Raw genomic sequence first — 11,997 nt, 5'->3', positions numbered from 1 at the left:
GCAAAAATTCATACTTTTAATTAAAATTATATGTTTGTGTCTTGTTGTTCAACATGTTACCTAAACATTTTCAGTAAAGATTAAACTGTGATCTTTGTGTGTTAGCCACAGAAAGAATGTGTGTGTAAATGTGCTTTTGTGTATACAGACCAGTGACAAAGGAAAATCTGGTCCAGGTCTGAATGCTGGACACCCACTGTGAGGGGGTCTGGGGGCTCTGTTATGCTTTGGGGGGCATTTTGCTGGCATGGTTTGGGTCCACTTGTCCCCTTAGAGGGTAGAGTCACTGCAAATCAATACAAAGTTGTTCTGAGTGATCAGCTTTATCCTTTGATGAAACATTTCTATCCTGATGGGAGTGGTCTCTTCCAGGATGACAATGTCCCAATTCACAGGACACAAGGGGTCACTGACTGGTTTGATGAGTATGAAAATGATGTGAATCATATGCTGTGGCCTTCACAGTCACCAGATCTCAACCCAATTTTACACTTATGGGAGATTTTGGACTGACGTGTTAGACAGCGCTCTCCACCACCATCATCAAAACACCAGATATCTTTTTGAAGAATGATGTTCATCACTCCAGTCGAGTTCAAAGACTTGTAGAATCAATGCCAAGGCACATTGATGCTGTTCTGGTGGCCCAACACCTTACTAAGACACTTTATGTTGGTTTTTCCTTTAATTTGTCACCCGTCTGTATGTACAGCATGTTTGTGTGCTCTTACAGGTTTTAACAGACAACATCACATCACTCAGATTCTGGCTTCTCTCAGTTGGCTTCCTGTTCATTTTAGAATTGATTTTAAGATTTTACTGATCACTTTTAAAGCACGTCTGGGTCTGAAGTTCCAAGCTACATAACAGATATGCTGACCCCGTAGATCCTCCGGTGCCTGCCTGAGGAGATAAGGCTCGCAGAATCAGTCACTTCTTTTAAATCACTTCTTAAAGCCCATTTTTACAGACTTGCTTTTATGTAATGTTGTCTTTAGATCATCTTTCTTTTAAACTTTTTATCATCTCTTTATTGTTTTTCTTTGCTATTTGGCTACCATCTTTTTAAGGTCAGATCTGTTATTGTTTTCTGTTTCATGTCTTTGCTTTGCATTGTACTGCTTTTGCTTTGTCTGTCAAAGCACTTTGTAAACTCTGTTTTTAAAAGGTGCTTTATAAATAAAGTTATTATTATTATCTTTAAATGACTCAATAAGTACTTTTTTGCCAGTATGTGGAAGTGTGGATCTTGAAACACTCTGTAATATTTAGAAGTGTTTTCCCAGAGGAAAGGAAAATTCAAGATATGATCTCTTCTTTGTCCAGCATATTTCTCTTAGATATAACTGAGCTCAGTTTCACATCGATATGAGATTTTGACCATTTTCTCCTGCTTCTTAAATTCAGCTACTGAGAAATAGTCTCCCTCCTGTCTCCCTCTTGTAAGATCTTAAAATGCCCTTTTTTTCCTCTCACTGCACTGATCTTTATTTATCTGAAATAATCAGCTGTTGAGATAACAGTAAGATGCAAAAGAAAACATGATTGGCTTATAAATGAGCTTGCACAATATCAGAAATTTGTCTAGTGATCATTTTTTAAATATTCTTTTTCAGTGCACATCAGGTTTGGATGGATTGTTTACATGTTTTATTCGTATTATTCATATAACGGCAAAATCCGCAGTTTAATTCCGGCTGTGGACCTTTGTTGCATGTCATCCCCTCCATCACTCTCTCCCTTGAATTCCTGTCATCTCTCCACTGTCCCTATATTAATGAATGACTAAAATGCACACATCAGGCATACATAAGATGTATTTGATACCAAATGTAGACAATATTTGTGTTAGGACAAACAAGTCAGAATTCAGCAATCTCTAAATAAGATGATAATTTATTTCTGATGAGACAAAGAAAAGACTACTGTGAGCAGCAATTTTTTCCTCTGGGTGGCCACTGGGAGGTGCTGCGACCATTTGAATTTTGTAAAAATGAAACATCTTGCTGTAAATCTTTTTGCAGCCCCGCCACTGGCTGACAGCAATCACACGCAGTTATATATATATATATATATATATATATATATATATATATATATATATATATATATATATATATATATATATATTCTATAGTTATATAATGTTTATATATTAAGTACAATGTTAGTAAGTCCAAATAACACAATTTAAATGCATTAAATCAGAGTAGATATGGAAGTATACTTGTATATGTTTATTTTCACAAGGGTAGGGTGGGAACATTTGGGAACATTTTTGACACAGGAATAAGTTCAGGAGGAGTGAGACTTTGAAAGTGATGTTGATATTCCAATGAGAGGAGTTCCTATAAATCTACTAGCTTTCATTACACCATCTGCGACGGCTACAGCCCCGGGCATCATCATCTTTGACTTCATCACCTGTGCCAGCAGATAACACACAGACAAACAAAACATGAATTTAGTTGTAAGAAAGTTAGTATACTGATATATTAAAATAATCCATAACTCTGGAACTCACTTTTATTGTAAATCTGATTTAAAATCCCCACTCACATATGAACACATGAAATACTGTATTGACTGGTAGATAGTTATTTTAATGTAAATCATAATATTATCCCCTCTTAAGTCACATCACAATCAATAACAATACATTCAGTTATTAAATAAATATAATTATCCTTTTAAAATCTCATTTGATTATGATACAGTATATGCATATATTAATGGGGAAAAATAAACAGTGTATTTTAATTCATTTAATTTCCTGGTTCCTTTATTTATTTCGACATTTTAAATCCATATAAACCATCCAGAGGCAAATTCCATATTGTGGATCCACCTACATACCTGCAAAGACTCGGCTTTGCCGTAACGGCACCAGGTGGCAAAGTGCTCACAGTTCCAGTCAGAGATACTGTACTCCACATCCTTACCCACCCACGAAAGGGCTACTTCCACAATTTCCTTTATTGGCCTTGGTTTGTATGTGTCGTCGAAAAGGTTTTTTACTCCCCACTTGTCGTTGTTGACCACATCCTGGAGTTTTTCTTTCTTTACTCGGGCATTCACGAAACCTTCTGAAAGCCAGATGAAACCAATCAGTTAACTAAACTTCAAGAATGTCTGAAGGACATAAAGAACTTGATGACCTGCAATTTTCCGCTACTAAACTCTGACAAAACTGAAGTTATTGTGCTTTACCCTAAACAGCTTAGAAACATATTTTCTAATGATATAGCTACTCTAGATGGCATCACCCTGGTCTCAGGCTACCTTAGATCAGGATATGTCCTTTAACTCCCACATAAAGCACATTTCAAGGACTGCCTTTTTTCACCCACGTAATATTTTCAAAAGCCAGGCACATCCTGTCTCAAAAAGATGCAGGAAAACTAGTCCATACATTTGTTATTTCTCGGCTGGATTATTCCAATTCCTTATTATCAGGCTGCCCTAACAAGTCTCTAAAGACTCTCCAGCTGGTCCACAATTCAGCTGTACATATACTGACAAAAACTAGATCATATTTCTCCCATTTTAGCTTCTCTGTATTAGCCTCCTGTAAAATCCAGAATAGAATTTAAAATGGTTCTCCTCACCTACAAAGCCCTTAATGGTCAGTCAACATCATATCTTGAAGAGCTCATATTACCCTGTTACTCCACTAGAACACTGCGCTCCCAGATGCAGGTTTACTGGTGGTTCCTAGAGTCTCCAAAAGTACAATGAGAAGCAGAGCCTTCAACTATCAGGCTCCTCTCCTGTGGAATCATCTTCCAGATTCAGTCCAGGAGGCAGACACCCTCGCTACAGTTAAGACTATGCTTTGATAAAGCTTATATTTAGCGCTGGCCAGGCTCGCCTTGTACCAGCCCCTAGTTATGCTGCTATAGGCCTAGACTGCCAGGGGACTTCCCATGATGCAGTGAGCTCCTCTCTCCTCCTCCTCCTCTCCATCTGTACGCATTCATGGCTTCTTCCCCAGAGTTTTTGCTATAGGCCTAGACTGCTGGGGGACTTCCCATGATACTGTCTGCTCTTCTGCCTCCTCTCCCTCTATACATTCAAGTCCCATTAATGCATGTTACTAACTTGGCTTCTTCCCTGGAGTTCTGTGTTTTCTCATCTCACAAGTATTTCCTCTCTGCCTTGAGAGCTGTGGACTCTGTGGCTGAGGACTGCCTGCTTGACACTGCTGCTACTATTATTATTATTGGTCATATTTCTATCATTATTATTATTACTATTATTGTTCTCTCTCTCTCTCTGTCTGTCTCTCTCTAGCTGCCCACCCAGAGTCTGGTTCTGTTCAAGGTTTCTTCCCGATAAAGGGGAATTTTTCCTTGCCACTGTCACAAAGTGCTTGCACAGGGGGGAAATGTTTTGTCTATGTAAATTTAAGAGTATTGACTAAACCTGCTCTATGTGAAAAGTGGCCTGAGATAACTTTTGTTATGATTTGGCATTATATAAATAAAATTGACTTGACTTGACAGTACTGGCACTGAAATATAAAGAAATTACTCACCGGGAGCTAACAAGTGAACAACGTACCCATCACCAATGTACACAGCCCAGTGCTGATAGATACCACGGATGATTTCTATCAAGTCACCAGGACCTGGCTCCTTGGCTATCAAGGCACCCTTGGATTTGAAGATCAAGAAATTAGTACATCTGGATACAAATCAGATCAGATTTGACATTGCTGGACTCTAGCAGAGAGAGAGTTACCGTACCTGTGTTCAAACATACAGACATGAAGAGGAAAACATTTCATCTGTAGCTTTCAAGCTTGTTTGCACTGAGCGTCTAAATTATATATTGAACTTCATTTGGGCAATTTGTCAGTTTTTTTGTCCTGCATTCTTAAAGGTTCCTTGTAGAGCTTTTTTGTGGAGTTTTTGACCTCTAATAGGGCTATGGAAGAATTTTTTATGAGCAGGTGAGTCCCCATTTTTGGAGTTGTGCACACGGGTGACATGATACAAGTCCTACAAATCATTTCACAATATTCCCCGGATCTACAGGTGGCTGTAATCTGCAGCACAACGCAGAAATGTACAAATGAGATCCATAAAAACATCTTTCCAGAAGCTGTTGCCCTACCAAATAGCTGAACTTTACATTTCACATCCCTCTTTTCATCCCTGCTCTTGTCACTTTCACATATTTCATCAAACTGGATTTAACATTGTACATTGCATTTGACATCCACTGTTACATAATTTAATTAGTTATTGTACACACACTTCTTTTCTTTGTCCATAGCACAGTTTAATATTTCCTTTGTACAGTCAATATTTCACTTCTAGTTTTATATCCTATTTCAAAACTATTATTATTCTATTCTGTAAATAGATTAAAATTTAATTTAATTGTAATATTACTTTGTTTATTTTAATTTTATTATTATTACCTTACTTTTGTTCTATTTTTATTCTTCTATGTTGAAGACTCATTCTTTGAATGCTGCATATTTGGCTAATAAAACAGATTCTGATTCTGAAAAATGTAGTGAAGAAGAATAATACTATTGTTGCTCCTGTCTGCCAGGCGCCGACACTAAACAATAAGATTCACATAATTCCTACACAAACAGCAGTTACTATAAAACATGTAAAGAAGAAAATCAGGAACTAACTGTTAATATAGTAGCTGCAGAATGACTCTATGTAGCAGATGATGATTTAAGAACAGATTGTTTGATACTGAAATATCTAACGGTCAGCTCCATGATTGTTGTGAATCTCCAAAATGACCATTTAGTGAGAATCATTTTCAATGAACTGATTCAGGTGTTAAATGTTGCAGCGTTGTTTTTCTATTTGCTTGTGTTTTCTCAAGTTGAAGTGTTATAATCACTCTTGGCCACTGTAAAGTTTTCTTCACAATTTTCTCATGAACTACTGTACAGGCACATGTATCTCATGATTATCTAGCACTGACTCATCTGTCATGCAGACACTGATTCAGACTGAGAGGTAAAAATTCTAACCATTTTCTCTTAAACAAAATAAGTGTTCAGACTTGGGAGAGGTATGTGTACTCTGACTATTTACTATGATTCAAGTAATCATGGGATTTACTCACCATTGTGTGTGTTCTTAGAGTTTTGGCCTGGTTTCACTTTCACTTTCCGTATCACTCAGCACCTGAAGGAACAAAACATTGCATATACAAATGATAATAAGTAGTAGTGTGTGTTGGCAAGATTGGCAAGTAGATAAATAAGCTAATATTCATTTATTTCTTTTCAGTGTAGTAAATTAATATGAATTTAAACAGATATTACCCACGATATGTCACATGTATTTCTTATGGTTTACTGTGGTTATTTTATATTGCATGATTTTTGCGTGATGATTACTGAGTACCTGCGCCCATGGACGTATAAACATATTAATAATAATACATTCATGCCTGCACCTGGTTGATCTAAATTAACAAAAATAAAAAAAGGGGTAGGACTAGAAAAGTTCTCTACTTCATCCTACGCCTTTTTCGAACAATGAAAGAATATTATTTGTGTGGCTTACTGAAAGTTTGATGGTTTTTTTGTTGTTGTTTTTTTGTTTTGTTTTGTTTGTTTCGTTGCCAGTATCTTTCATTTTGTCTGGAGATTGAGACAGAGAGGAGAGACGAGAGAAAGAGACGAAAAAGTAACCACAAGCTCCCCAGCGCGAATATAAGAAGTCTCCAAAAGTCCTACAGCGCGACACATACAACGATTGTTTGAGTTAAAGAGAACAAAGCACTCTTGGACACAAGCGGTGAAGACTAGTTACTGTCGTTTTTTCCTCTTCTTACCAGTAAGCAGCGGAAGTCGGCGGCCCACAGAATATAGCGGCTCCCGAAAGGACGAGTGAGCAGACCGAATGAGCCTCGCGACCAAGGAGACCCTGCGTCTCCCTGCGTCACTGCGCGGTAACGTCAGGCCAGATTCCCCCGCGACACGTTGAGCAAGGGGAAAGTTTCTCCCCTCTCCCTAAAAGGAAAAGAATGTACACTGTGCAGCAAAGGACACTATTAGGGTCAAAGTTTATTACTTTTAAGATTTTCTACATTTTAATATTTCATAGTTTAGCGGTGTACCTTTACTTATTAGTTTAGTAGTACACTTATTAGTTTTATAATTTTAATGTTTTGTAGTGCAACAGCTTTAAAGCCAATTGTATTTATTGCAGTTTGTAATAATTTGTAGACACAGCAGTCTCTGTGTGTTCCTCGGTTGTCCCAGTGTTGTTCTCCACCAGATTCTGTAAAAAACCCCTAAGTCCTCCCTTCTTCAACCCAATCCAGCTACCTGCGCGTTCATGTGAAAGAGGAGGGGTTGTTAATTATGAGTGACATCATCAGAACCATGAATTAAGTACTTCATATGATATGAGATGAAACGGTGAAACCAAATACCTGCAGAAAACTTCGGTTTAAGGAACAGAAAAAAGTCATATTCAACGAAGTGAAATGTAAACGAGCCTGTAATCATACAACAGAATAAGATGTAGAAACACTAGAAATAATTTCTACATATTAAAAGTTGGCTAAGGCTTAAAATACATGTAGCAAATAATATATATGGCTTAAGTATAGAGGGAGTATTTTTGCTATGTAGTTGGATGATGAAGAAGTCCCCCACGGATTCTGCTCCGGACCTGCTCCCCTTGCTCCAGCTTGCCTCAGGTCCTGGTCCCCAGCTACCAGTCCAAGCTTCCCCAGAGCCTGAATTCCCTTTTCCTCGCCTTAAAATAAATCCCTTGTTCCTACCATATCCCTGTCGCCTCACCTGTGTCTGCATTTGGGTTCACCTGATCCGCCCCACCTAATATGAAGTACAGATCAATGTTATGTCATTAATCGCAATATGAATAGATCAATAAAGCAAAATTAGGCCTACAGCATGGAAAAACAGGATGAAAAAAATGCAGATAAACTAATAACATATGAAGAATGTGATCAGGAGGGTGACTTCCAGGTGATAGACAGGACCTGAACCACATGACCTCTCACCATGGAGATCTGGAAAGTCTTTATCTGGTCCCAAACGAACTCTGGAGCGGTTCATTTATATTAGGAATGTGATCCGACCACCATTTAATCCAAGTAAAATCATCAGTAGCTAGCAGCTAACTGGAGAGTGAGTTGAAATCCGACCTGGATTGTGTAATGAAATCTGCTGCATTCTTGAAATTTGGGCAGATAGACCTTCTTCAGGACCTTCTACCTATACACTCAGTGTAGCAGCTAGTAGTACATTTAAATTCTCAAACAAATAACTTTTTATCATATGCTTTTGTGATAACAGGGCTGACACAATGAGCTCATCTCAACTCAAAGGAAAATCATTAAAGGAAGAGGACGCTTGTTGTTTCACCATCAACTTCATAAAAGGCTGATTTCACTTCCTGGAAATGATGCAACTTTTGGAACAGTTCATTATCACTGCAGGGGTCTTTTCATTCAAAGTAACAGGGTTGACGACAACTGGTGGACCCGACTGAATAGTTTTTGTTTTTGTTTAACATTTTAAAGAATAAAGAATTATTATTATTTTAAATTAATAATTATTAAAGCAGAAAAATCATACTGAGGGAAAGGCAATTTTTACATTTTTGCAAGATGCTTCACAAAAGTTTAAAACTCTTTAAAAACAAAAGAAAAAATGATTATTTTTTGTCGATTTGAATGAAGAATAAAATATAAAACATTATATATATATTATATTATATTGTCCCTTTGTAATTGATTAATTAAAAGTTAAAAAAAAGAAATAAGCAGAAAATGCTGTTGTGAAACATCTATAATAAGTTTTCTTTTTTAATTTTTTTTCTTTTCTTTGTTTCTTTCGTTTAGTTATATTTAGTGTTGCTTTTGCCTCTTTTGGTTCAGAATATTTTGACTGATTGTAATATTGGTTGATTTGTGTTGTGAGACGAACGCACTGCGCCTGAAGGACCTCGTCAGGTGTATTAATGCTGTCTCTGTGCCCCCTTTATTTAACTTTAGGTACCAGGGCTGTACTGTGTGGGGGCTCCAGCCGTATGGGTTGTGGTGCACCTGCATGCAGATAAGTATTACACAGCACCTTGGGGTGTTAGTTTGCTGTGTGTGTGTTTGCAGTGGTGGCAGTGCTGTGCAAACACATGGTGATATAGTCGTGAGAAGAAGAGGTTATCCTGTACCAGTCAGCCTGGCTTGTTAATCATATGTTTTTGTTTTTCTTTAGAGTGAGGAGTACTTTGAATATATATTTTTTTATTATACGCACAGACACAGCATCATCGTGAGGGTGTGTGAGGTATTTTAAACTCTTAAAATAACTACTTGACAGATTTTAACTTAATTATATTAATAAATTGGTCTCTGGTTGTATCACAACATTACTGTTGTTTTTTTAGGTTGATTTTTTGAAATCAATTTTGATACAATTGTACTCGAAGCCACATCTCTGTTTAATTTCTTTACACTTATCTGTGTGTTGACGTGTATAGAGTAGGTGGTCTTGGGGGGAGCCCAGGTTAAGGTGGGATTAGCCTTACCCTCCAGTTGGGCAGGTCACACTAAGATAACAGCTTGTACTACACAAACGTTTTAACCTGAACACTTTTATTCTCACTGCAATGGAAATCTAGACCAGTACTCATAAGAAAAAGTCACGAGGACAGATATATTTTCTCTTAATTGTGTGTCTAGATTAAACTATAAATTCTTCCTTTATAGCTCCTTACTGCCCTACAAAGGCTAAACGAGTAACTACAATTTTGGTCAAAACTGAGTTATGACTGAAATTGAACTTTTGGATATCTGTTTTATTTCTGACAAAATCTTCCTGGTTCAATCTTGCTCTGTTCTGCTAATCTCACTCAGTGCACTGGATAAAATTGTAAATGTGTTTGTATTATCCTCAGTGTTTTTTTTTTTGTGTTTTTTTTTAAAAAGAGTGGCCTTGAGAAAGGAACGAGAAACGGGGATGTGGGGTGGCAAGAATGGCTGTGGAGAAATGATAGCCAGGAGAAGGATTGGAAATAGTGGTGTAAAGTGACCAGGTGCAGTTATAAAAAATAGAATGACTAGATAGAACTGGATATGCCAGGCATGTCCAGTTCAGCCCAAAAAACCTATTTTTGGGGACTTTGGGTCTGCAACAGGTAACGTAGAGAGATTATAATGGTGTAATTGGCTAGTATGAAGAGGTTGGACAATAGGCGTGCCCTATATAAGACAAAAGATATAAAACTGAGGGCTGCCTGAACATATGTGGTGAGCCTTGTGTGCACTATATATTGTTCTCCTTTTTTGCCGGCATTAAAGTACATTTTGCTGTTCTGAACTCTGACTCCTGATGATTCTTCTTTTTTATCATCAAAGAGACGTTTAGTCCTTGTGCTGATCTGAAACTTTTTTCAACTGAGATCCAAAGATTGGACACAGTAGTAGGACAAATGATATTAGTGTATCTGAAATGATGTATATTGATTATTTTTCATTCTGGTTGTGCTGCTGGTTTTCGTTCTGGATGAAAATGTAGCAATGGAAGTGTTTATCTATCTGAGACAGCTGATACAACATCAAAATCTGATTAACTATGATACCAGCCATGTTTTTGGTTTGAGATTTTATGGGGGGCATTGGATATGATTGATTAACAACTATTGTCGTGTCAGATTTTCATGTCCGAGTTTCTAGGCTCAGGACGTGGTCTTTTATATCATTTGGGTCTACATTAGTCACACTTTTTGTCCAACCTCTTTATACTAGCCAATTACACCATTATAATTTCTTTACATCATCTGTTGCAGATCCAAAATCTCTAAAATAGGTTTTGGGCTGAACTGGATATGCCTATGCCTATCCAGTCATGCTCTTTTCCTTTTTTATAACTGTTTAGGGTCACTTTACACCATTACTGCCAAATCTTCTCCTGGCTTTATTTTTCTTACAAGTTACTCTTGCCATTTTACACCCTTATTTCTTGATCCTTTCTTGAGTTTATTTTTTTTTAAAAAGCAAAGTTTAATACAAAAGATGACGTTAAATATAAACACACTTATATTTTGTCCAGTGCTCTGGGTGTGTTTTCTGTGATGTATACATACAATATAATAATAATTCAACACCCTTCTACTTAATGTTTATCATCTTAACAGTAATCATTTGCATTGCATTGTGTCTTTCTCTCAGCACATCATAAGTCTTATACAATTACACCACATTATTTGTATCAAAATTGTGATTTAAAAAAAAAGAAAAGAAAAAAGTGTAATTCCCTCCTCCATTAGGCCACATAGGGTAGCCAACAGAAATCCCTCTGAGTTTTTTGACAGTTACATTTCATTGATGCAGCTTTCTTGTCAGTGTGTAGGGCCTTACCTCTGTCACATTCCAGGCATTATAGAAAACCAGTTCACAAAACCCAATCAAACACTAAGTTCTTCTAATTTGACAGGACTGTAGATGTAGGAGTCTATAGGAACACTCCAACATTTTGAGAAATACACCCATTTGCCGTCTTCCCCAGAGTCAGATAAGAAGAATGTTATCATATCTGTGTGTACAGCCCCAGAGAGCGGTCATGCCGACGTGGCATAGCACGAGGACTGGAAGGAGTCGGGAGCAGCTATCGTAGCTCCGTCAAAAGTGAAGAAATACAACTTCCAACAACTCCAGAACTGATGCACAGAGATAAAATTTATATCAATCCTCTCGTCTGACTCTGGGAAACGTGGCAAATAAGTGTTTTTCCCAAAACGTTGGAGTGTTCCTTTAAATAAATTGCAGTGTCCAAATTACACTCCAAATAAAAGACACAAAACTGAAGCCAACGAATTACAGACAATATCCAAAACAAAAGTCAATCAAAAGTATAACTCAATATAGTTGATTTCTCTGTAAAATCTACTTACTATTTTAACTGCTGCTGCTGTGTCTGGGAAACAGGAGGAAAAGGAGGAGAGCGACTGGTGTTCCTGAGATAAAGAAGACCAGGGT

At 37.3% G+C, this 11,997-nt stretch overlaps 1 protein-coding gene across 3 annotated transcripts; it reads right to left on the bottom strand.

Moving 5' to 3' along the window:
• Nucleotides 1-2,222: 2,222 nt before the first annotated feature.
• Nucleotides 2,223-11,997, bottom strand: LOC137189922 (phospholipase A and acyltransferase 4-like). Of its 3 annotated transcripts, XM_067600056.1 has the most exons (6): nt 6,820-7,018; nt 6,549-6,625; nt 6,103-6,164; nt 4,538-4,655; nt 2,857-3,086; nt 2,223-2,424 (listed from the first exon to the last, which is right to left on the bottom strand). In XM_067600056.1, exons 3-6 carry the CDS (start codon nt 6,103-6,105, stop codon nt 2,296-2,298), a joined length of 480 nt encoding a protein of 159 aa, XP_067456157.1. In that variant the 5' UTR covers nt 6,106-6,164; nt 6,549-6,625; nt 6,820-7,018; the 3' UTR covers nt 2,223-2,295. The 3 variants fall into 3 exon arrangements, with proteins under 3 accessions (XP_067456157.1, XP_067456156.1, XP_067456155.1); XM_067600055.1 differs by lacking the exons at nt 6,549-6,625; nt 6,820-7,018 and adding an exon at nt 11,913-11,997; XM_067600054.1 differs by lacking the exon at nt 6,549-6,625.

The sequence above is a fragment of the Thunnus thynnus genome, chromosome 9 (assembly GCF_963924715.1).
Source record: "Thunnus thynnus chromosome 9, fThuThy2.1, whole genome shotgun sequence".
In the NCBI taxonomy this organism is placed as follows: domain Eukaryota; kingdom Metazoa; phylum Chordata; class Actinopteri; order Scombriformes; family Scombridae; genus Thunnus; species Thunnus thynnus.
Note: the sequence above shows the minus strand (reverse complement) of the source record. Positions and strands in the feature narration are given on the sequence as shown.

Coding starts and splice junctions, on each gene's coding strand:
- LOC137189922 (XM_067600055.1), bottom strand. Junction 3,087..4,537: donor TGTTCACTTGTTAGCTCCCG/GTGAGTAATTTC, acceptor TCTGGCTTTCAG/AAGGTTTCGTGAATGCCCGA. Junction 2,425..2,856: donor GCAAAGCCGAGTCTTTGCAG/GTATGTAGGTGG, acceptor CTGCTGGCACAG/GTGATGAAGTCAAAGATGAT.